The sequence below is a fragment of the Erpetoichthys calabaricus genome, chromosome 7 (assembly GCF_900747795.2).
Source record: "Erpetoichthys calabaricus chromosome 7, fErpCal1.3, whole genome shotgun sequence".
NCBI lineage: Eukaryota > Metazoa > Chordata > Cladistia > Polypteriformes > Polypteridae > Erpetoichthys > Erpetoichthys calabaricus.
The window spans coordinates 19,641,026-19,667,843 of NC_041400.2; the positions used below are offsets into that span (position 1 = coordinate 19,641,026).

The 26,818-nt window shown below is 38.3% G+C and overlaps 1 protein-coding gene across 1 annotated transcript in view; it reads right to left on the minus strand.

The window, feature by feature from the left end:
* Positions 1-232: 232 nt before the first annotated feature.
* The window catches only part of spock3 (SPARC (osteonectin), cwcv and kazal like domains proteoglycan 3), a 409,772-nt gene continuing 383,186 nt past the window's right edge, over positions 233-26,818 (minus strand). Inside the window, exons 8-11 of the mRNA XM_028804996.2 lie at positions 12,484-12,705; positions 10,671-10,733; positions 5,615-5,752; positions 233-1,936 (exon numbers count right to left, since the gene is read on the minus strand). Coding sequence (XP_028660829.1) covers positions 1,770-1,936; positions 5,615-5,752; positions 10,671-10,733; positions 12,484-12,705 — 590 coding nt within the window. The 3' untranslated portion in view covers positions 233-1,769. The remainder of the gene's footprint in view (positions 1,937-5,614; positions 5,753-10,670; positions 10,734-12,483; positions 12,706-26,818) is intronic.

Genomic DNA, 26,818 nt, shown 5'->3' on the forward strand with positions numbered 1-26,818 from the left:
TATAATCGCCTCTTGTGTGCCTCAGTCAGTGAAGCTGTCACATAGGAATGTTAACAGTTGTGTATTTGTTTGCTTGGTAAGTAATGTGGAACAAGAATAGATTAGCAAGTATTGTAATACAAAACAGAGGAGCACAGATGTATGCAAATGTTTAAATCTTTCATTGAATAAGCAAACTTCACCTTGAGACGCTGTCAAGAAGAAGCTGACAAAGGAAGATTAGAACAGCACCTAACAGTTGGCTACCAATCTTTATTATTGCAAATTATACATGAACAGTAAAAAAAAAAATATATTGTTGCTTTCTAACCGTGAAACATAATTTGTAATACTGAAATAAACTGGAAACATTATTTAAGAAATAAAATGTTTGTATTGGAGGGCAGCATCAATCAAGTTGCCTGAAGCCGAGTAAATCTAAACATGTTTGTCAATATAAAGGCAGACACATCTGTATTCAATCCATTACTATGCTCTTTTTCTAGAAGAAAGAATTGGATTTCATACTATTAAACTCAAGGTCACTGCAAAAGAATAAAGAGGTTTAGCAACATAATCATAAGTAATAAAATTTAAAAAATCATATTTTCATGACATTTTGACAATATAATAATTTTTGACAGGGTATGTACTTAACTGTAATCTAAAGTTTAACTTTCTTAGGCATGCCAAAAATGTTCTATATCTATATCTTAAAGGCACCTTACAATACAGCCTCAGGTTATAAACTAATAATAAATAAGGTCATTTCTGTTTAATACAAAATGGCCTCACACACATACACTCTGCCACATATACAGAATATTGAGATTTATATACCATATATGTGCATATATGTGCAATAGTGACTGTGAAAGTTGGACCAGCAAAGTTTGATTTTTAAATTTTAGGATTCATGGTAAGAAATGTTTTCAATAAGTATTGACATTTTTAAAAGAGCTGTATATATTTGCTTATCTACAAGATATCATAATACATATAATGCAAATACATGGAAATTTTAAAATAACACAAGCAATAAACAAAACAAAGTAGATATACAGTATATGTTGGAAAAATAAACTGCACCATGCTGCATACAATAATAATCCATTTGAATGGATAGAAATGATTGGCTATAAAAAGCTACGTTAGGTCAAGGTTTGGTTCAATAACTAAAATAAAGGAAGCCTCTCTGTATCTTAATGCTCTTTCAATTACACCATATACCCTGTTTTAGAGACTGAACACACCAAATTAAAAAGAATTCACACACTGTTAATCCTCCCAATATGGCTGCTCACCCATCCGGTTTTATGTGATAAATTCAGAAAGAAGAATGATGTCGTACAAGCTTAAACGTTATTCTGCTGTTGTTGGTAAAGCTACTAAAAATATGAACGATTCCTCTAGACAAAGGAGTCAAAGTCGAAGGAATTAAAGGAAACAATGGCATGTAACATTTTTGCAATATTTCCAGAATTTTTCAGTCGTACCGTGACATTCATCACATGAAGTTTATGTTTTTTGCTAATTTCCCTGTTAAATGGCCCCCATCTAAACTTGTCATCTTGCCATTTTGTTTTAATAATTTCAAAACCACAACCACATTTTTAATGTATTTTTACAAGGAAAAAAAAGCTTCAGTGCCATTGCTGGTAATGTCTGAAGATTTAGCTATACAAAATATACACACTCTGCAAAATCCTTGGGCTGATAACACGTTAAGTGACTTGCCAGGGACTTCAGCTTAGAAACGTGCAATTCAAATAGTTTATGGTGACAGGGAACTATGATATGTATCCACCATCATCCTCTTCATCGTCACCTTCATCTTCATCATCGTCATCATCAATTTCATCTTCCTCATTTATGAAGTCATCCTCACCGTCTTCATCATCTGAGAGTTCATGGAAATCTCCACTGCTAAAGTCACCAGAGGTCTCAAGCTCAACTCCTAGTAAAAACATCAAAAGATCAAGCATAGACAATCAGAGGTGTGCTTTTCACAATTTACCAGCAATCCAGTTATTATTAAACAACATTTATTAAAAATATTGAACCAATGCAGGACACATTTCTAGGTATCTGTTGCTCTTATACATGAAAATCACCTTTTTCCACCTTTTCAGTCCTACGTAGTGTTTAATTTATGGAAAACATTTGGGATTAAGACACTTAAAGATCTTTATATGGAAAATATATTTGTATATTACGGAGAACTGTGCTGCAAATTTACCTTTCCAGCTACACACTATATTTCCTATATGCAGCTTAAGAAATCTGGTTAAAAGAAACCTACCCAAATTCCAGTATCTTACATCAATATCAATCCCAGAGGCCACACTGATTAGTTTTGATAAAGATTCAGAGAGAATTTCATCAATATAACACATATTTTGTTTAAAGATTCTACTCTTCAAAGATACTAGGGAACAGTGGGAAAGGACTTTTTAATCAGCATCTTATAAAAGGAGTGGAAGTCAGCCATCCATAGAATATATTTTAGTTCTACATGCACCAAGCATTCCATAATTCAACTAAAGGTCATTCATTGATCACATTTATCATGTTTAAAATTGTTGACAATGTACCCAGAGAGCAAGACCTAACCTGTGAGTGCTGCTACCCAGGACTTATGTTTAGGAAATGCACCAATTAACATAATTATGGACAAAAATACTTCTCAGATAGCCTTTTTGTCATAACCACTCCTAATCCATTAATGGCAATATTTGGTGTCCTCCCAGTTGGGATTAAAGTGCATAGGGAGAAATCAATTGTAATAGCCTATACCATTGTTTCTCAGACTTGTTGATGTCGCATCCCAACTTTTCCCATGTAAGTGTCCTCCTGACCCAGAAGTTGGTGTCTCCCTTGGTAAACAGAGTGGGATCATCAGAGTTTGTCCCCCTTGCTGAACTGAGAACAATCGTGAGAGCTGTCCCCTTTTGGAAATGAGTGCAGTCGTGAGAGCGGGGTGGGGGTGAATGAGAACGATCATCTGCAGGACTCACTGCAACAAACTACCATTATAAACAATAGCTAACAGTAGTTGAAAAAATAAAGTACACTACTAGCATGGAGACCCAGTCCACCTTCAATAACTCAGTGGGTAAGTGGTGACATATATTATCTCAAATTTAAAAAAATTAATCCTTTCTTGGACGACAAGTCCAAAACTTTTTAAAAGCATGGCAAGAATTCATTGCTATTATTTTATAATAAGCCTGCTTGGACTTATACTATAAATTGTTTTTCATTTAAAAAAAAAAAAAGTTAGATTTTTGTGTCTCTCTTCTTTGTCTCTTTCTCTAGGGTGTTACTTGAATCTTGTTTTTATTTCTTTACTACATAAGAACATAAGAAATCTGACAAACAAGCTAATAGCTAAATTGTCCCAATATCTCATCCAGATTCTTCTTACAGGCTGTCAAGGTCTCTGAGGGAGGCCAGAGCGGAGGTAAATGGATAAAGTAAAACAAGATGTGAAGGAAAAGGGTTCTGACTGGGGAGGAGGTGCAGGACCGAGCTGTATGGAGAAGGCTGATCAGGCACACCAACTCTACACAGAAGTGGGAAATGATGAGGAGGGAGAAAAAGATGAAGAAGGGGCCTGCTCAGACTGAAGATTGAAGCTAGTAGTTAGAGGCTGGCTGCTTTGGAATCAGTAGTGGAGAACCTGGCCTGCTTATGTGACACCTTTTGAAGGCCCCAACCTGTTTTTGTTATGGTTATGAGCCCTAATCATGGCAGTATGGCTACATAGCTGTAATTCTATAATTACTAGATAGGATTGCTACTTAGTACTCCTGTTAATATAAAAAGCCATAAGATTGTAACCCTCCCACATCCCTTTTTATTTCACAGACCTTATTAATTACTCAAAAAACCATCATAATAATATTAAAACATTTGTGAATTTAGATTTAAACCAAAAAGCTGTATTAATGCCTGTACTGCAGAGTGTTCACTATGACCAAATACTTTAGGTGTTTTTAAAATTCCAAGGATAAATAAAACTAGAGTAGAACATAGCGCCCTTAGCTAAAGGCCCCTGAAACACTGCAATGATTAACCTACCATTATTACAAAAGGACTTTTTCAACTTAGAATTTAAATACAGCTGAAGGTGGAGCTGTTTATATTAATGTTTAATGTCTGACAATCGCTGTGATTAGCTCATACTAAGTGTTTCATATTTTTATTTTCCTTTTTCTCAATGTCTGTATGTTCAAGTGGTTTATGTTCTTGAAAATCTTAGACTTTTCAACGGCAGATGCTTTTACTGTAGCTTAGTATATCAATACTTTGGAACTTACTTAAACTGTTAACATTCAGGAGCATTGAGCACCCCATTAATATGTACATTGTCTCAAACAAGAATATCAACAGCAGGGCTGGCGTGGTCACTAATTATGTCTTCTCTCTTCTCGTAGGAAAGAGCATGAGTCCTGAAACGAGACTGCCCATTAACAGCAACTTGGTACTCTAAGAGAAGACCTGTCACTTCCGCCTCAGGAGCTGGTTAAACAACGACAGTGCAAGAAGTCCACGCACACTTAGACAGCAGAACTTCGTGACAGAAAAGCCTTTTATCAAGGAGACTATGAGGATCCGTGATGTCCTACTAGTCTGATTCCTTGTGATCTTATGTTATTTAATTTAATTATAACATTATCATTATCCAAAACCAATAATATTTCTCTTATTATTGATAACTCTGTTGTTTCCCCATCATCTCAGGTCAAGAGTCTGGGTGTCATCCTCGACAGTACTCTATCTTTCCAATGTCACATTAATAACATCACCCGGTCTGCTTACTTCCACCTACGTAATATTAATCGCATTCGCCCCTCCCTCACTCCTCATACCACTGCCATTCTTGTTCATAGTCTTGTCACTTCTCGGCTGGACTACTGCAGTTCACTCCTCTTTGGTCTCCCTAATAAATCTCTTCATAAGCTTCAGTTAGTCCAGAATTCTGCAGCACGTATCATCACTCGAACCCCATCTATGCACCATATTACTCCAGTTTTGCAGCAGCTTCATTGGCTCCCGATCAAGTTTCGTACTGATTTTAAGATTCTGCTATTAACATTTAAGGCCATCCATAACCTCGCCCCTCCATATCTGTCTGACCTTCATGTTGCCATTCCCTCCCGTAACCTTAGATCCTCTTCCTCCACCCATCTGACCGTCCCTCCCGCCCGTCTAACCACCAAGCTCTGGAATGCATTACCTGCGGATCTCCGAAATATCAAATCATATTCATCCTTCAAATGTAAACTTAAAACACATCTTGTTTAAAATGGCTTTTTCTTTTTCCTCCTGATTATAGTGGTTTTGTTTGGTTTTAATTTTTGATTTTCTGATGTTTTAAGTTGTTTATAATTGTGTCTTTTATTTATTTATTGTTTGTTCAGTGTCCTTGATTTCTCTGAAAGGCGCCTTGTATAAATAAAATGTATTATTATTATTATAACATTTATACCAAATGTTCTGTTTATATATATTACGTTGTTTTGGGTTTTTTTTTATTGCTTGTTATTTTATCTATGCAAAATTATTAAATATGAGGAAGCAATGCTAACCTTTATGCTAAAGACTTAAGCCTTTTTTACTGACTACATACCACAGTCTGATGCTCCGTTTCGTCTGGATCCTGTAATCTCATTTCCATATCTGTCTACACACCAGCATTGGCCTGTGCTTCCATGACACTGGTTTGGTTTGTAGTAACCATCTTCATCACAGGATGGGATGTATAATCCTGGAAAATATAATCACACTTTGAAATTTTAATGTCTTTCATGACAGCATAATTATAAACTATGTGCATGGAAATGCATGTCCCTACAATGGCCACTTAAATTGAAATGAATGAACACACTGGAAAAGTGATTGCAATTGGAAGTATTTATTAGGTAGTAATTTCCACTGGAGACATCATACATGTAGAAGTACAAGTGTTATGATTCACCTTATTTTAGAATTTTATTTATCCTAACATAAATTTTTTTTTCAGACTTTTACAGATGTTCCTGGGTATTTTAAACACAAGGACAACAGTCATGTCAAAATTACTCACTGATAGATATTTATGGTAGTTTAAAATTATATGTTACTGTGGTGTCATCTTGTTTTGGCACTGGCACTACCGTGTTGTGCTACTGTTGTCATGGTAGTTGCTAGGGGTGTGGCTTCATAATTGCATCACTAGCATGATGATGTAAAAGCCTGCACATCCAAGACTATTTGGATTTCTCTAAAACCTTTGTGTCTACATTTTGCTATCAGCGTCTCTGTTTTTGATCTCTTGCTTCTGTTTTTTGACTTCATACTTGCCAAACGTTTTGGTTTTGGTTGCCTCTAAAATATTTTTCTCAATTTCAACCTCTTGCAAACTTTTAATGTCTCTTTCTCTCTGTCCTCCCTTCACAATCTGCCTTGGAGCAGAACAACAAGGTGGATTCCAGCTTTATGTTTAGTAATATTGGGATAGATGAGAGCCAATTCACACTAGATTAAATAGATTCTGAAAAAATTTAGTATTAGCGCCAAAAGACGTGTTTTTAGGCAAACATAAAAATCTTAATCAAACTTTCATGATTTTTCTTCAACATCCCATATTAGGTTATTGGCAAATTTAAGTTGGTCTCATGTGAGTAGGGGTTTGATGTGTGAATGTGCCCTAGTTAATTTCTGCACTGTGCCCAGTGCTACCAGGATATGCTCAGGCTGCCTATGAAGATGAACTGAATTAAGTAGGTCTGAGAATATTATATTACAATATGCAAAATGTCTATATATTTCAAGCCACGGTATCTGTCGAGGACTGGTAACAGAATAATTTAAAAAATATTTGCTATTCTATGCATACTTTTAGCATCTTTCCTCAGTATTCTTGTGTGTGTCTAAACCTTTCATCATTGGTGCTGTGTCTCTTGAGTGTCTTCCCATAAAGCCTGCTTCTCAGACTCTGTCATTATTTTCAAGGCATCTTTCTTGACTCCTGACCGGTTTTATACTTTCCTTCAATGATAATAGAATGTAATTACATGTATTAGTAGTTTACAAAAAATGTTTTTAAATTCTTTTTTTATAATGTCGTGACTAAAATTTCTTTAATTGACAGCAAATTCCAACTCAAGTGATGAAAACATTTCTATGCTATTTATTTGTAAGTTGTTGGATGTTGGGGGTTCTGTGGGTATTTGGAGTTCAAATTATATAAACGTGACCTTTTTCAAAAAAGCACAGGATTGAGATTTATATGTCTGAATGTCTTAAGCTAAAATTGTTGGCTGCAAGTGAATGTGATAAATAGCAAATCATTGCGGAACTTTCTCAAAAACTTAAAGTGTCAGAGAAATACTAAATCATTATAATCTTTAGATAATGCAGCTGTAAGGTTGCAGAAATTCTGAGTACACTTTTGGCCACTATCGCATAGAGTGCCCCCAAGCAATCCTTCAGACATTCCTACGTAAGTTAAGCTTTTTATATTTTTTATTTTTATGGATAAGAACACCATAATAATAATAATAATAATTCTTTACATTTATATAGCGCTTTTCTCACTCCAAAAAGCGCTTTACACAGTGAGTGGGGAGCCACTTCAACCACCACTGATGTGTAGTATCCACCTGGATGATCCGACAGTAGCCAGTATAGTCACCATACATTAGTTGTTAGGTGGTGAAGGGGGGAGAGATAATTAGCCAATTAGAGACCGGGGATGATTAGAAGGCCAGAATGACCAGGGTGTGGTGGGCAATTTATCCAGGACATTGGGATGCACCCTACTCTCTATGAAGGATACCCAGGGATCATTATTGACCACAGAGAATCAAGACCTAAATTTTACATCTCATCTCATCTGAAGGATAGCACCATTTTTATAGCACAATATCCGCGACACTACACTGGGGACTGATTGACGTTCAGAACTCAGAGTAAGAGCTTCCCTGCTGGCCATGAAAAAAACATGCCTTCCAGCAGCAACCCAGCTTTTTCCTGGTTGGTCTCCATTCCAGTACTGGCCAGGCCTGAACATGCTTAGTTTCAGGTGGATGACCTGTTCTGAAATGCATGTGGTATGGCCGCTGGAAAAAAGCAAAGGAGCAGAAGTGACTTGCTGTGACGGAGGTTCACACAAAACACCACACGGAAATGAGTATGAGATGTGATGGAGGGAGGGAGAAGCAAATTGTTAGCATATAATGAGACCAAGTGCTGCATTCTGGTCTAGTATGGGATGGTGCTTACCTTGTGTGGTGATGAATAAACAATCATCTTTACTATCATATTGAATAATTAAAGAATATTGTTGTTAGCAAGTTGAATAATTACATACACATCTAACGTCACACCTTTTTTATACGGTTATACCCAGACATGCCACCACGCTTACATTTGTCCCCACCCTATCCTGTGTCCTGAAGTGAGGTGCACTTGCTTTAACGTTCACGACTGCCTGTGTTTCTTTGTTTTGCCATTGGGAGCAGCTGTTGAATGGGAAAAAGTAAAAATATAAAGAACACACAAGTTGAAGTAACTGTTCTCTAGGTCAGGGGTTGCCAACTCCGGTCCTGGAGGACCACTGTGTCTGCAGATTTTCATTCTAACCCTTTTCTTAATTAGTGACCTAGTTTTGCTGCTTATTAACTTGTTTTGAATTCATTTTAATTGACTTGCTCTTGAAGACTTAGACCCCCTTAATTGTTTCTTTTTCCTTAATTAGCCACTAAACAATGAGATACAAAATGAACCAAAACATGACCAGCAAACTGTGTCCATCATACAATATCTACAATATCAGAGAATAAGGAAAGATGAAGTTCTCAGGAATGCTGATCTGCTCATGTCCACAAAACATTTGAACAGTGCTCAGAAATGTCTGCTGTTGCACCATGAGAGCAGTATCAAGCCATAGAATTAAAGAACGGGTTTAATTAACGAGAGTCAACACGTAATTAAACAACTGGTTGGAGTGAAATTGGTTTGAGTTTGAGGCCCTGACTTACAGTAGTTGGTCTTCTGTTGGCTCACTCACTTCACATTTCATTTCGGTTTGGGTGCCATTTAAGGAAAGAAATGAAGCAATTCAGAGGAACGAGGAAGAAATTCAGGGGAACAAATCTTTAAACAAGTCAACTAAAATTAATTCAAAAGAAGTTAAGTAGCAGCAAAATCAGGTCACTAATTAAGAAAAGGGTTAGAATGAAAACCTGCAGCCACGGTGGTCCTCCAGGAATGGAGTTGGCGACCCCTGCTGTAGGTAACACGAAAACCGTAGACTAATCTGCAGTTGAGGTCACAGAAAATGTTTCACTGTACAGTAATCCCTCGCTACTTCGCGGTTCACTTTTCGCGGATTCACGACTTCGCGGGTTTTTAAATACAAGTGATTGCCCGCCTAGTGCGGAAGTTATGTTCCAGACCCATCAGCAACAGGAGAAAATCCGCGATATAGAAAGACCATATAAATAAACATTTTTATAGTTTAAGCCTTAAAATACCCATCCCACATGCTTTAAACACATGTAAACTTAAAAAACACAATTTGTTAACACATATGATATGTGGATGTCGGGCTAAGGATATGAGTAACATCTCACTATTATAAAACATTTTAACTTCACGCAAGACAAGACAGTGAGACAGGAAAATAGGTGCTGTACAGGCTTTTAAATTATTGACACGCAGAGCGACAAGCAGCACAAAGCCAGCACAAAGTCCACTTCTCCTTAGCGTTCATTCAGCTCCCCACCCCTTTGACAATGCGAAGTGGCAGGAGCGTACTGCGCCTCCGTGGAGGGGGGGTTTGAGCGAATGTGCGTTCAGCCCTCACACACCCCCACTCCTCCTCCTCCTTCCGAACGCGCAGAGCGACAAGCAGGCATTTTGGCAGAAGCAGCACAAAGTCCATTTCTGCTCAGCGTGAGTTCAGCTGCCCCCCTTCACAAAGCGAGTGCAGACACATCAACGTCTGATCACTGCGTGCAGTGTGCAGTGTTGGTCTGCGGTGTTTAAGAATGTAGAAAGTGTTTAAGAGCATAGGAAGTGTTTATAAGAGTGTGGGAAAGGTTAACAAGAAAGTGAGAAAGGTTTATAAGAGTGTGGGAAGGGTTTATGAAGCCTTAAAATATGTATAAATAATAAAATAAACATAGGTCCCTACTTCGCGGATTTTCACGTTCTCTGGAACGATAGGTGAGGGATGACTGTATTGAGTTTAGACAAATTCACACATTTGACTATGCTTTTCATTGGGAAATTTTGCAGTTTCAGCAACGTAAGCAGTGAGTGTACTCTGTTCGAGATATTTCAATGAAAACAGTCCAAACAACAAATTTCCTTGAAGAATAAGTGTGCCAGTTTCCAACAGTCCATCAGTCCACTGGGAGCTGAGGTATTTCATGTGGACAGGCACAAATGTACTTTTTGTTATTTGTGTATTTTTTTCTGTGTATTATTTGCAAATCTGTGTAAACGCTTTTACAAGAATACTTGAATTGATTTTGTTTTTCTTTTAATTGCATCTGTAAAATTGGGAATAATTGGACAGACAGACATAGCTATTGCAGTAGGTGCTTTTCATATAATTTGCGAACGTACCCAAAACAAAGAATGTATTTTCCTGTTTTTTTAATACATTAGAGTTATGGACATTAAGAAAGGCTTACCTAAGAGCTTCTTTCCAGCTTGCTTTTTCTGTATACCGGTGAGCTCTGTTTGGCAGGGAGGATCTGAAATGAACCGTAAAAACAACAATTTCCACTCAGTATAGTGTAAATTCATTAAACACAGTCATGTGTAAAAGAAAGTAAACTCTCTTTCAGATCTTTGGGTTGATATATAAGGACCAAACTGAAAATCATTAAGCACTTGTCAAGTACGAACAGTAAATTTAGATACTCTACATCTAAGCCCAAGTGACAGGTGATATATAACAGATTTTCCTTTGTTATTATTTATTCAACAAAAAATAACACCCACATACACAAGCCATGTGTGAAAAAGGGAGTACTCCCGATTCAGTAGATTGTAGAATGACCTTTTTTGTTTTGCTTCATTTCCCACTGCATTAATATTCCTCCTGTCCTTCTGCATGACCTTTACTGCCCTGCTCACAACAGATTGTGTTTTCTTGGTGAAAGATGCTGAAGAAACTGCATGTTTCGTACGCTTTTTGAAGTTCCTGTAGACACTTACAAAGGTTCCTTCTAAGAGTGTGCAATGATGGAAAGTATTTTGACAGGAAGTATTACTGCCTGGTTTGGGAACACCACGCAGCAGGACCTCAAAGCTCTACAGACTGTGGTACGGTCAGCTGAGCACATCACTGGGTGTTGGACCAGGGGCAACGAAAATCATCAATGACACCAGCCATCCCAACAATGGCCACCTTTCTGGACTGCGGTCAGGTAAGTCCAGTTCAGAGAGACTGAATCCATACAAATCTTGAATAAGAAAAGTGTCTAGAACTACATGACACCCTATTGTTAACTTTTACATTAAGCTATTTAAGTTATTAAGTTATGTTTTTAATTATAAAATAAATTCTATAAATGATTTTTTGATATTTATAAAATCATGCATCGTTATTGTCCTTTTATATTCTTCCTAAAAGTACAGTGATTAGATTTGAGTGACTGAGCATTTCACTACATTTTGTACTGTATGTATAATTTGTATGCAACAAATAAAATTTGATTTGATATGATGAGTATGTACTCCAATAATTCTCTGTGAAAGTGCCCCATCATAAACCATATAAACAGGAAGACCACTATCATTCTCCTTACAATTACAGCAGGGAGCAATTTATCATTTGTGTAGCTTTGTAATTGTTACGTTTTACATTAAACCACCTCATCTTCAGGGTGGCAAACTCGTATGATAGGTAATAGTAAATTTCAGTTTGTGAAAATCTGTGTTTATGTGCATTTCCTTATTCAAGGAAATTGGCCAATCTAATCTGGCCAGTGCAACCGACTGGGTCTTGCAATAGACTGAGTTCCCATTCAGGGCTGATTGCTGTCCCATGCTAAGCAAGTAGGTTCTAAAAACAAATACAAAACAGTTAAACAATGTCCAAAAAAAGTAACTAGTGAGCTGAAACAGCATTTACTTTAAGTGTTAAGCTAAAACATAAAAATAATTATCAAGAGTGACATAGCGAAACTTGAAATGAATTAGCATTTACATTTCCTCTCCTTCATTGCCAACTGCATACTGAATTTTCAATTAACACGACTAATGTCTGTAAATCCTTCAAGAAATATTCAAAGACATAGAAATGTACTTATGATGTAACTTTTGTTAGAATGCGTTTCATTTCCAAATCCATCTAAATATTTTTATGAGAATACACCAAATTGAATTGTATAATCATTTAAAAATTTTTCCATATTTGGGTGTACTATTCTTTTAAGATATTGCCACTGTTAAGATGGCACTGGATGACCAAGTGGACATTTTCTTTTACACTCTTACCTTGTTGCCTTTGGAAGCAGTAACACCATTCATTGTTGGAAATCAATCCATCTCTGTATGTATCACAAGTATTGAAGAATGATTTAGTGCAGTGATCGTTTTTGTCGAGATACAGGCTTCCAAGCTCAGACTGATCCAGAAGAAGGTCATAGTTAGTGTCTAGTCTGTTAAAAGTCCAGCCAAGAGAATCCTTGCAAATAGGGAGGATACTTGTGTCAAACCCTAGTACAAAAGAAAGCAGAACACAATGTTAAGACAAAACAATCATCGATTCATTGATTTACTGATGCCAATGCACTCCTATTTTAGATTATATTCAAAGTCTCTCTTGGTATCATTGCGTGAAAGGCAGGACCAAACCCCATGTTTGCTCACTTCAGTGTTCGCAGTAAATCCAAGTTTCTCCATTTACTTGCCTTAATTGGTTTTGGGCTAGAATATCATGTATTATGGCAGCATACTACACATGCCAGGAGCCAATTCACAGTAGGGTCCATTCATACCCAAACCCACACTATCTTACACCATACCAGTTGGCAATCAGTCTGACAAGCGTGTCTTCAGGATGTTGTGGGGCAGCAAAATACCCATTAAAAAGAGCCACATGGACACCGGAAGAATGGGCACACTTCAAGCAAATGGGCCATATTCTGCTATTCCATTGTGCCACAGAGGTGTACACCATTAACAAGAATCTGTACGTTTGTTTAATGAAATCGCTTAATCCAATATTACAGTTGTGGCACCCTTGGCTGCCAGGCAAGAACCAACAATGCACCAACTATTGTAATTGCTTTTTCAATATACTGTAAAACTATTTTCTTTAAAAGTGCGTAATGTGCATTCACCATACATTGTTTAAATTCACATATATCTAAATTATATGTAAAGTTGATTTTTAACTAATTTTGGTAACTTTCCTTCCTCCTGATGTGAAGTAGTCATATAAAATGCGTGCGTTTTTAGATTAACCTCCATTTTTCAATTCACAGATCTTAAGATAGATAGATAGAATTGTTTATTGTCATTATGCATACACATAACGAAATTTTTTGTTGGTAGGACTCGGCTTCAAGACAGAATACTTAAAATACACAATACACTATAAATAATAAACATAATAAGTATAAAAGACAGCAGCAATACAACATCATCAAGTCCAGACCTTTCCTGAGGTAGTACGCCTGCAGAGACCAGTGATCTGTGTGCGTGGGTCTGCAGGGGAGGAATACGAGTGTGTGTGTTTGATTACGAGGGGAAAGTGTGTGTGCATGTCTAAAGGGGGGCAGGTTAGGGGTAGATGTATGTGTGTGTATCAGCAGGGGCAGATGGACTTCACAGCTCTGGGGAAAAAAGCTGTCTTTCAGTCTGCTGGTACGTGTTTTTATGTTTCTGTACCGCTTTCCCAAAGGCAGTGGTACAAACAGTCCATTTCCCGGATGGGTGAGATCTGCAGCTATACATTTGGCCCTCTTCTGCACCCTTCCAGCATATACAGAGTCCAAGTCTAGGAGAGGACTTCCCACGATCCCCTGTGCTGTTCTCACCACCCGTGACAAGTCCTTCCTGTGCAGCTGCCGTACCACACTGTCATACTGTGACAGAGAATGCTTTCTATAGAGGATCTGTAGAAGTTTGTGAGCAGCCGAGAGAAGATTCCAGCACGTCTCATCTTCCTGAGGAAGAAGAGTCTTTGTTGGGCTTTCTTTACCAGGTGAGATATTATTAAGAAAATATTAAAGTAATTGAGTAAGGTTAGAAACTTATTCTAAAAAAATATTTATTCAACAGCATTAATTTCTTCATGATAAAAAGTCTTCATTATGCAAATAAATGATTCCATAATTCCTATGCATTGTGCATAATTGCTTTCTCAGCTTACTGCACATTTATGCATATAAAGTGTAAAAAAAAGAAAAACATACACCCAAAGGCGCTACATCTGTTGTATTAAAAAAAAAAGTGCCAAAACACAACTGGTGAATTTTGAGGAAAGGAACTTTTTTCTGATTATTATCTGCTTTTCCTTTCAAATCTTAAAATTCTTTTATTTCTGCTAGATAAGTAAGGAGCAAAAAAAAAAGTCTGATATACTTGAATTGAAGTTTGACTTGTTTGTATGGAATGTTACTAGCTTTTAATAAATTCAATTAAAAAAAAAGAAAAAGTTTAATATACTTTTATTCGGTGTTGAAAACAGGATTCCTGACCAATGAATGAGGGGAAGAGGCAGATCTTCAATACAAACACATTGCATTATGGGAATGTGTTTTTTCTGTCAATCTTTTACGCTTAATTTTTCAAATGTAGGTATTAATATAGTATTATAGCAAAAAATGCATGTATCTTGCACATTCTGAGAATATTAGTGGATAAAGAACGTGGATTATGCAACACAATGTTTGCAAAACAAGAAAAAAATGCATATATTTTGCAAGTTGTAAGAAAATGAATGGATGACAAACATGTTGATTATGTGACATGAGTTATGTGAGTAATACTTTTTTATTTTCCATGGACATTTTTCGCATTGCTTGTTTTTATTCAGAGTTGGCCACTGTTGGGTCCTAGTCAATCTGACTCTTTGTTATGTCTTTTCTCCATGAAAATATGAGTTTAATATTTTTCTCAGCCACCATTACAAACAATATGGACTAAGTAACATATTAAAAATCAAACATTTTTAGCTGGAGTGCATTTTTAATAAAAGAGATGGTGATGACAGCCGCCAGGTCCCACTTCAAACTCTGAGACGGGTATCCCTTGTGTGGATCCAGCATATTCTTCTGTGTTACTGTAGAAGTTTGCTAGGCTGTCCTGGTTTGATTCCACAGTCCAGTGATAAGCTAGGTGACTGTGAGCTGCTCTGAGATCACAAGTTGGCAAGTTCACAGATTTATTAAATAAAATGTTTTGCTGCCTAATGAAGAAATAGTTCTTCCTCTTAACCTGTACACAGTCTATAACAGCGGCATGAATATGGAAGACTGTCCAGGAATAATTTGTGGTTTTTGCCTATTGCTGTCAGGATAGGCTCAGCGTCCTCGAGACCCTCAGTCTGTGCTTGTTCAGGTTTTGGTTACAATCTCCTCAAATCAAAAACACAAATGAGTAGAACGTGGTCCTTAGCTTGAATTCCTTTAGCACCCATACACCTTTCAAGTAAGAAGATGAGGAGGAACGTAAAAAAGAATGTATGCATGCAATACTTGCAAATACATATACAGTATACTGTGACTAGTATCCCGGCCGATTCATCATCCTTGATGGCAGTGGCACTAGTCACTCAAGGCGGCGGCTCCTATGCTCTGTATTTCTACCACATAACGCCAGGTGCTGCTCGCTGAAGCTCCTTTAGCTGCAAGCTGACTTTCTGTTACATAATAAACCAATGTCAAAGAAACAGAGCTACCCTTCAAAACCCAAAGCTGTATTTCAAAGAGAAACGAACACACTCTTAAATGGCTGACTCAATGGACTGGAATCAGCTGCAGCTTTGCTTTCTTACCACGCAATAGGCTTCTCACATTATGTTTAGAACATTTAAAAGACTGAGCCCTGGCCAGCTCAATTGCTCACTCTTCTGTCCTGTCTTCACAAGACCATCTGCCCCAGCTGCTGAGCCACTGAACCAGCTCAAAGAACAAGACTTTGTGTTCTTTTAAGCTGAAGGATGGAGCAGGAGTGCGATGTTTGCCAGTTACTATCTGTGCACCCTTGTGCCAAAGATAAACTCCTGTTGAATAAACTGTTGTGCCTGCTCCTGCCTGTTCATCAATAACGTTACTCTTCCTTGGAAACACTCCTGTGCGACTCTAAGACTCAAGCTTGACAAGATATATAGTCATGCATGCATGCCAGAGGGTCACCTCTCAGGCTCCCCTATGGTATGTGGTACCACCACGAGATGAGAAGGGTTACTGTCACTAACAGTCTTATCTCTTTTATCACTCACAGTGCAGAGAAACCACACTTCAACAGCAACAGTGCCAGAGAAGCCTCTCCCTGTCTGGTCCGACCAATATAAAAGGGAGACATCCCGAGAAGGTGGTGTCTACTTTAGACCTGTCAGAAACGACTTCAGACTGTAATTGCCTGAAAATGCCACTGGAGGACAATAAGAGTCCATTGTCTGTGCTGTTAGCATGCGGCATTGTGCATTTCTTAACTTCATTTTTGTACTGTATTGGGTTTGACATTAAATGGGGTTGGCACCCCAAGTATGTTGGGACTCATACTGCCCTCTCACTAACCCCCCTATAATACTGTATACTGAATCAGCATCAGCAGTGAATATTGAAGAGGAGAGCGTAGGTTAAGCTGGAGACAGGAACAGTCTCTCATGTGAAATAGATGTGTGGAACATGACCAAGGAAGGAGGTATATGGTTTGGATGCCATGTAACAAATTGTCCTTTTAAGGGCTACCAACTGACAGAAGTGTCCAAGTGTTTATCTGTTCCTCTGTCTTTCAAAGGTTCATTAAAACATTGTGTTGCCAATTGGGTATTTTCTATGGTGCTGTCAATTTTTATGTTTGGAAGAGGCTCTGTTCCTCTGTGACCCTACCTTGGATTAATCAGGTAAAACATGGAAAGATAGATAGATATTGTAAAAGCTATGGCTGTTAAATAAAGACAAATTCTCAGCAGCTTTGATTTCTTTATGCTCTTGTCTAGTTACACTACATTGTAAAATGCATATTAAGTTAAGACATGCATTAGTTTAAGTAGATGTGAATTTATGGCATGATTAATTTCTGCGTTTGTAGTCCTATCAATCTTAAATGATTTACTGGTTCACCTCACATATATTGCTCGACTATCACAAAATGTTTTACTCATTTGGTTTTGATGGAATTAGTAGGAATTAGGAAATGTTTTACATTTTTTAAGAACATTAGATTTTGCGTTTGTTCTTAAGATTAAATGTAATTTTTTTCATTAATAAGAGTAATGATTTGATCTATTGTTATCTGAACATTTCAGGATCATGGAAAGATTTTAACTCAATCTTATTTAATCAAGAAAATTTAGAAGTGTGGGCAGCATGGTGATGCCTTGGTTAGTGCTACTACCTCACGCCTGCTGAGTATTCAATTCATACTTCAGCCTGAGAACTATATATTTGGACAGTCTATGAATCTACATAGTTTGTTTGTTCATCCTGAAGATGCTTTGGTTTAGGTTGATAGGCAACTGTAAGTTGGCCCTAAGCATGCAGGTGTCGGTATGCCCTGCATTGGACCGGTGCACCATTCAGGTTTGGGTTCTTCCCTGCATATAATGGTTTTGGGATAGAAAAATGAATCTGTTTGTGTCCATATAGTCAATAATATAGGAAAGTTCAGTGGACGTGGAAACATTTCACCGGGAAACAACGGAGAGAGTGGTCTCTATCTGGAAGACTTGTTGTATGTTTTTCCAGGACAAATGTTTAATAAAATTTTAACTTCTGAGGATTGATCTCACCTTTAAAGGTGTCACAGGCCCCATGACCACCAATCAAATTATGACAGATACCCAAGACAAAACACAATTGGGAGAAGAAGAAGGAGAAATGGAGGGGGTCCATCAGACCCTGCTACTGCTACATGGGAACTATCTGCAAAAGTGGCATGATCTGTGTTGTCCTTTTATTCACAATCTTTATTAAGTCAATTAGAGATAGATAGATAGATAGATAGATAGATAGATAGATAGATAGATAGATAGATAGATAGATAGATAGATAGATAGATAGATAGGAAAAAAACACATGATAGATGCTAGTTACTCAACTCCATATTCCAGCAGCAGTATACTGATAAAAAACAATATTAAATTAAAGGGTGATAAAAATTCAGGTGTAACAGACAATAACTTTGTGTAATGTTATTCCCCCGGGTGGAATTGAAGAGTCGCATAGTGTGGGAGAGGAACGATCTCCTCAGTCTGTCAGTGGAGCAGGACAGTGACAGCAGTCTGTCGCTGAAGCTGCTCTTCTGTCTGGAGATGATACTGTTTAGTGGATGCATTGGATTCTCCATGATTGACAGGAGCCTGCTGAGTGCCTGTCGCTCTACCACGGATGTCAAACTGTCCAGCTCCGTGCCTACAATAGAGCCTGCCTTCCTCACCAGTTTGTCCAGATGTGAGGCGTCCCTCTTCTTTATGCTGCCTCCCCAGCACACCACCGCAAAGAAGAGGGCGCTCGCCACAACCGTCTGATAGAACATCTGCAGCATCTTATTGCAGATGTTGGAGGATGCCAGCCTTCTAAGGAAGTATAGTCAGCTCTGTCCTCTCTTGCACAGAGCATCAGTATTGGCAGTCCAGTCCAATTTATCATCCAGCTGCACTCCCAGCTATTTATAGGTCTGTACCCTCTGCACACAGTCACCTCTGATGATCACAGGGTCCATGAGGGGCCTGGTCCTCCTAAAATCCACCACCAGCTCTTTGGTTTTGCTGGTGTTCAGTTGTAGGTGGTTTGAGTCGCACCATTTAACAAAGTCCTTGATTAGGTTCCTATACTCCTCCTCCTGCCCACTCCTGATGCAGCCCACAATAGCAGTGTCATCAGCGAACTTTTGCGTGTGGCAGGACTCCGAGTTGTATTGGAAGTCCAATGTATATAGGCTGAATAGGACTGGAGAAAGTACAGTCCCCTGCAGCGCTCCTGTGCTACTGACCACAATGTCAGACCTGCAATTCCTGAGACGTACATTCTGAGGTCTGTTTGTAAGATAGTCCACGAGCCATGCCACCAGGTATGAATCTACTTCCATCTCTGTCAGCTTGTCCCTAAGGAGCAGAGGTTGGATGGTGCTGAAGGTGCTAGAGAAGTCCAGAAACATAATTCTTACAGCACCACTGCCTCTGTCCAAGTGGGAGAGGGATCGGTGTAGCATATAGATGATGGCATCCTCCGCTCCCACTTTCTCCTGGTATGCGAACTGCAGAGGGTCGAGGGCGTGGCGGACCTGTGGCCTCAGGTGGTGAAGCAGTAGTCGCTCCATGGTCTTCATCACATGTGACGTCAGAGCAACAGATCGGAAGTCATTCAGCTCACTAGGACGTGACACCTTTGGGACTGGGATGATGGAAGATGTTTTCCAAAGATGCTCTGTAGAGGACTCCCCAGCTCCAACGCACAGGCCTTCAGCAGTCATGGCGATACTCCATCTGGACCCACTGCTTTGCTGGCACGAAGTCTCCTCAGCTCTCTGCTTACCTGGGCTGCTGTAATTGTGGATGGGGGGAAACTCTCTCCTATGCTCGTATCAACAGAAGAATTGGTGAAGGGTGCAGTACTCTGAGGTGAGAGTGGGTTAGGGTGGTCAAACCTGTTAAAGAAGTTGTTCATCTGGTTTGCTCTCTCCATGTCTCTCTCGATGGTGGCACCCCGTTTCGAGCTGCAGCCAGTGATGATCTTCATCCCATCCCACACTTCCTTAATAGACATAATGGGAAGAAGTATGGGAAGAAGAAGAAGAAATAGAGGGGGCCATCAGGGATGCAACTCAAAGGGAGCTCTTTGTGAAAGGAGCACTGTCAGTGTTGTGCTTCTCATCACAATCCATATCCTGTTAATTACCTATTATAGAAATACAGAGAAAAAGTAGGGGAAAAAGAAGAATAAATAGTTGGGGACCATCAGATCTATTAGAACTCCATGGGTGTTCCCTGTGAAAGTAGCATGGTTGATGTTGTGCTTGTCATTACAATCCTTATCCTTTCAATTACCTATTATAGAAACAGAGAAGAAGTTTTGGGAAAAAGAAGAAGAAATAGAGGAAGGCCAACAGCCCCATAACAACTTGAAGGGAGCTCCCTGTGAAAGCAGCATGATCAGTGTTGTGCTTGTCATCACAATTCTCATCCTGTCAATTACCTATCATAAAAATTCATAGTAAAAGCAGGGGAAGTAGATGAAGAAGAAAAAGAAGACCCATTAGACAGACTGCTGTCACTGTCCTGCTCCACTGACAGACTGAGAAGATCGTTCCTCCCCCAAACTATGCGACTCTTCAATTCCACCCGGGGGGGGTAAACGTTAACTTTATACAAAGTTATTGTCTGTTTTTACCTGCATTATTATCACTCTTTAATTTAATATTGTTTTTTGTATCAGTATGCTGCTGCTGGAGAATGTGAATTTCCCCTTGGGATTAATAAAGTATCTATCTATCTATCTATCTATCTATCTATCTATCTATCTATCTATCTATCTATCTATCTATCTATCTATCTATCTATCTATCTATCTATCTATCTATATTACAACTCCATGGGAGCTCCTTCTGATGGGGTCTTTCTGGTGTTGTTCTTCTCATCACAATCCTTATCCAGTCAATTCCGTATTAAATAGGAGTTTTATATCTGCTCAAAACTTTGTCAGCTTCTTAAAGTGACTTTGCTTGTGACATGCAGACAAAGCCAGGATGACCTAGAGAAACTCTTGTGGAGAAATAGAAAGTGTGATGAAAGACACAAATGTAATTGGATTACAAAAAAATTGAGAGTGGTCTCCCCTGGACTTTCTCGTATACTGAAATATGGGATAGATATTTGAGGAGTAAACAAGAGAATGATTATATTTTTATATTATGTACATTAAGGATCCATCAACAACAAATCATATCAAATTAATAACATATTGAACAATTATTATAAAAGTAAAGGTAAATAGGACTGCTGCAGCTTCATGAATAATAGGAAATATCTCAAAAGTTGATAGAAATCTATGTTTTGTACCTAATACTTGTATGGGAAATTTGGTTGGCCTAGTTGAAAGTGTACTCAAGTTATCGTGTTTACATACACACACACAGACAGACACACAGACCTAATTACAAAAATGGTATTTTCAGACTCAGGGAGGTCTAAAACATCGAGCTTCATCAAAATCTCGAAATCAAATTTTTGGGCGATTACAATACTTTCCCTACGAGAGAGTAAACCAGACTCAGGGAGGTCTAAAATATTGAGATTAATCAAAATCTTGAAATTGAATTTTTGTACGATATTTTCCCGAAACTTTGTATACGAGAAGGTAAAAATGAAAATACAGGCTCAAGTGTGATGTGTAATTTCTGGCATTTTTGATCTATCAACAAAAGTTATCTATTCAGTTATGTGGAGAGAAGTCTCTTTATGAATGGGACTGATTTCAAAACTATTATTAGAAAACTTAATCAAAGGCAGTCATCAGTGTATTAACGGATATAATCTTTCTCAGCCATTTTAGAACTTTCTTGTGCAAAAAAGGGACTTAACAATAGTGTTATTTACATATTTTAACCTTTATGATTACTTTTGTAAAATGCAATGTTTTAAGAAGTCTGACATACACAGACTTCTGTGTAGAACTGCCTGCAACCCTGTTGTCTTAAATGAGACAGAAAAAAGAAAATGAACGAAGGTAAGAGTGATTAATGTGCTAGGGTAGTGAACACCTACTTTTGAGTACTGTTTTAGAAAATGTAGCAATTTAATAATGTAACCACTGGTGTCTGCATTCATGGCAAGTAGAAAAAAAAAACATTCCCATCAGATGTTGCTGTTGTTCAAAAATTAAATAAGTATTAAAGTGTCTTTAAAAACATTATATTTTGACAAAATATTTATACCATATTCAACCTTTTGCAATTTTTTGTTTTATACCTACTGCAATTTCTTATCCAGAAAAACATGTTTCTCAAGTGCTGTATGTGAAGATTTCTTTGTGTCTTGCTTTGCCGGGACAGACCCTTTGGCCCTGCAGCATTCTCCGCATACCTCTGCTCAAGTGTGTGCATGTACAGCATGAACATTTTGGTTCCATTTTGGGCCTTGAAGAACAGGGCCCTTTTTTATTGACCATTTTGGAGTAGCTATCATTGCCATGAAGCAACGGAGTTCACTCATTAAACAAAATTGGACTCAGGTAGATATTGGCTTTTGTCTCTTTTTCTTCCTACTTTCTGATGTTTTTTCTTCTTTTTTCAGTTTGACTGTGAAGACATTTGTTGGATAAGTTTGGCTTGATTGTATGCAATGTTATTTTCTTCAAATAAAATTAAATTAAAAAAGCAAATAGAAATAGGAATTTAGGAATATTCATTTGCATTTCTGCATTGGTATTGAGTATTTGATTCTGAAATATCTCTTAATACTGCCTTTTGTGGTTGTACCGTATGACAGTATTTTGGTAGATCATTTTATGTGATGTTTCTACAGATAACATTGTATCCTCACTGGTGCAGGAGGCCTAATAAATACTGAAATGCAGTGTTTCTCCCTTGCTTCTTCATGTGAGAATCACTGGAGTTCATCTTCCTTCTTGGCTGCTCCCCACAATACTGGTATTCCTCTGGTCTTCCGTGGCTCCTATCATTTCTCTCTTTCAGCTGCGTCCCCTGCATGCTCATTCATCCTGCTGCCTTGGCCTCCCAGTGCTTTCATGTATACTAACTTTCCACAAATTCATGAGCCAATCTAAGCCAGGAATCTTCCATAGCCTTGCTGACAGCTTTGTACTCCAGGGAAATGGATTTAAAGAAAAAAGAGAATCTTGTAAGTACTGCTGTTTAGGTGCTTCATCATCTGTCTCTCCTTCTCTCTGTCCATAACTTTGTCACATCATCATTCACACAATCTGCACAGCTTCTCAGGTCAGCTGCATCCCTTCTGTGTGCTGACTGCTGCTTTTAAGTGAAGATGGTCAAAAATCAAAACACCAAGCAAGGGATCAAAACCAGAAAGACAAATGATCTGGCAGAGCAGCTGAAGATGTGAAACAAGAAATGGAGTCATAAAGTGTACCAAATTAAGGTCATTTTGAACAAAAAATTTTGAATGCCTATCAGACAGCCTCGGTGACACAATCACGCCTAACCCATTAAGAGTTGCATTTGGTGGACTCCCAGATGGGCTTAAAGTGGAGAAGGACAAGCAAATCGTAATTGCTTACACCTCACTATTAGCATGTAGACTTATCTTGCTCAACGGGAAGAATTGTAACAGGAAACTCAAATCTGGTGAAAGTGGGCCGAATGTGGAAACTGCACTCCAAATGTACTTCCACATAAAGCCAAACTCAGACTCAGTCCTTGTGAGGAGATGGCCCTTTCTCGTGCCCCGATGTACTGTCCAGTATCTTGATATTGTATGTTCATATTAAAACACTACAACATAAGAAACATGAACAAGTCATTCAGTCCAATAAAGCTTGCCAATCTCATCCACCTAATTTCTCCAAACTAACATCAACTCGACATTTGAACTGTCCCAAGAGTCCTACTATCTACCACTCTATTTGGGCACTTATTTTGTTGTGCCTAAGGTTCTTTGTGTGAAGAAAAACTTCCTGATGTTTGTGTGATATTCACCCATAACAAGTTTCCAACTGCATCCCTGTGTTCTTGCCAAACTCATTTTAAAGTAACAGCCAGGGTCCACTGGACTAATTTCTTTCATAATTTAAAAAAATTCAATCATGTCACCTCTTAAACAGGTTCTGCTCCTTTAATCTTTCCTTGTACCTCATATGTGTATGAGACAATGTGCACAAGGCAGGAAATAGCAAATATACTCTATTTATTTATTTTTCTTAATATTCAGCTCAATTGAAGTCAGTGACATGTAGAGTTTCCCCTTGAAAAGTTTTATTAGTGCGTGGTACTCTTTGCAGAATTCCATCTTAGAGACATGGAACATATAAATTACTACATAATAGTGGCAATAAATAATTCAACATTGCAAAGGACGCTCTCTGACAAACCACTCATTGTACTCTCTATTTTGTATTTTCACTTCCAAGGAAAAAAAAAACTTGTCTCTACCGGTGTTTACTTTGTAAAGCATCTCACAAACCTCTAGCCTTGATTCCTCTTTGGTCCAGAGAACTTTCTCCTCTCTCTTCAGCCCTCTTCTGGGACAATATTTTCTCTAATTGTAGGTTTTGCTGTAGAAATCCCAACTATCAGCAATCCAGTTTAGAATTCTACGAAGACTTTACCGCACTCCACATAAATATCGTCTCACCGATGATGCTCTTTGTCAATTATGTCCCCTTGGTTTTCCTGGCCCTCTTCTCCACTTGTTCTGGTACTATTCCTCTGCTGCCAGCAATCTTTCTTATTTTAGACCTCTCAATGCTTCCATGTAAACCTTCTGAACAGAAATTACTTCATCTTGGTAACCTGGCAGTCAAATTCATTTTTACCTGTCGCTGGAGGGTAACTGAGCACACCTCTGTGGACAATTGGCAGTTGTCCTTCTACAATTTAATACACCTTCAATTGTCCGCAACACAGATTAATGGCGCCTCCAGCAACGGCAACTGAAACTTGAACTACTACTGCTCGATTGTTTAAATCCTGATTTGCTACAATACCTTCACTTTGTTTGTCTGTTAACCATTGCTCAATGTCTTTTTTGTTTAATTTTGGTGTTGTAGCTTATTTGTGATTCTTTAAGTCTCCACTCCTTTTCTCTGGTGACTAGATTTTCTAGAATATAAAACTCTTGGTTCAGGATAGGACAGCCTTGGTTCAGGATGGGTTCCTTTCTATTTTATGATTATTTATTATTTGTTATTTATTATATTGTGTTATTTTGTGTTTGTTGATTAATAACTTGATAACAAAAAAGAGTGAAAAATGTCATTTTATACCAAAAATGGTATATTTTTATTTAAATAACATTCAAAAGGCCTCACAAAAAAGGTATACAACAATTAATTGAATCACATTTTCTTATTTGTTATAATAAGCACAGATCGGGGCGGCACAGTGGCACAGTGGGTAGCGCTGCTGCCTTGCAGTTGGGAGAACTGGGGACCTGGGTTTGCTTCCCGGGTCCTCCCTGCGTGGAGTTTGCATGTTCTCCCCGTGTCTGCGTGGGTTTCCTCCGGGCGCTCCGGTTTCCTCCCACAGTCCAAAGACATGCAGGTTAGGTGGATTGGCGATTCTAAATTGGCCATAGTGTGTGCTTGGTGTGTGGGTGTGTTTGTGTGTGTCCTGCGGTGGGTTGGCACACTGCCCGGGATTGGTTCCTGCCTTGTGCCCTGTGTTGGCTGGGATTGGCTCCAGCGGACCCCCGTGACCCTGTGTTCGGATTCAGCGGGTTGGAAAATGGATGGATGGATGGAAGCACAGATCGGGACATGGTTGTTTGCATTGCATCATAAATTAAATTAATGAAAGTGAGTGAGGGTTGCAAGGATTCTTTTGCTTTGGGTGGATGATGTTATCGTCCAGTGTTAGCTCTATGTCTTGAATCAACTTGTAAACAAGTTTTATGAAGACAGCATGTCACATTTAAAAACGGCACTTGATAAAATCATGCCTCTTTTCAGGCGCTGGAACTGTCATCACAAATAAATCACAAACTGTGACTAATTACAAGATCGTTTCCGGGTTTTCACACTGAGTCTAAGACTTGCATTGCGTCACACATCTAGCACAAGGTGAGGGTGATTTTGGCAGCCACTTGACGAAAAGGCAGCTATAATATGAACAGGAACAATGCACAAAAGTAAAAGTACAAACATCATAGACAACTTGGCTGCTGTATGCCCCCTTTACCAATTCACAGCAATTTGATACATTAATTCAGTTTACTTCGAGACTGGACATAAGAAGGCCATCACCCCTCTTTAGGGACAGGGTGGAGATGGGGAGCTTGTGGATTACTAGGTGGGTGATTGAAATTAGTTGTAAGTCCACCTACTGTATTAAATTCAGAGGTAAAGGAAACACTCAACATACCATTAGGTAAAAACATTGGTCTGGGAAAAAAATACAAAATAAATTGTTTTTGCAGCTATCAAAAAGTTTAGGTGTTCTTTATAGATTTGAGGTGGCTGAATTCAAATCTGGTGACAAAGCTGATGTATCACATCCAGTTTTAGAGAGATAAAGATTTATAATGAAAAAAATGCTATTTAAACATTAGAATAATCTGGGCAAGAACTGGCCATTCAGCCCAACAAAGCTCACCAGTCCTAGCCACTTAAATTTTCCAAAATAATATCAAGTCGAGTTTTAAAAGTCTCTAAGGTCCTACTGTCTAACACACTATGTAGTCACTTATTCCAAGTGTCTGTTTTAGGGGGGAAAATATATATTTTTAAAAATAATTATTTAGACTTATATAAGTCAAACCTATTCAACTTGGTCCTTGCAGGTTGCAGCGGGTGCAGGTTTTGGTCCAAATTATTCTAACATTAACTGGGCTCCCATCATAAGTATATACTGTATGTCCTTATTTGCCAGATTCAGCCTTTATTGTGTCAATCAAGAAGTACACAGCACAATTAATTTACCTTTTAAAGCAGTTTAGCAAGTATGGCTCCAGCAGACCCCTGTG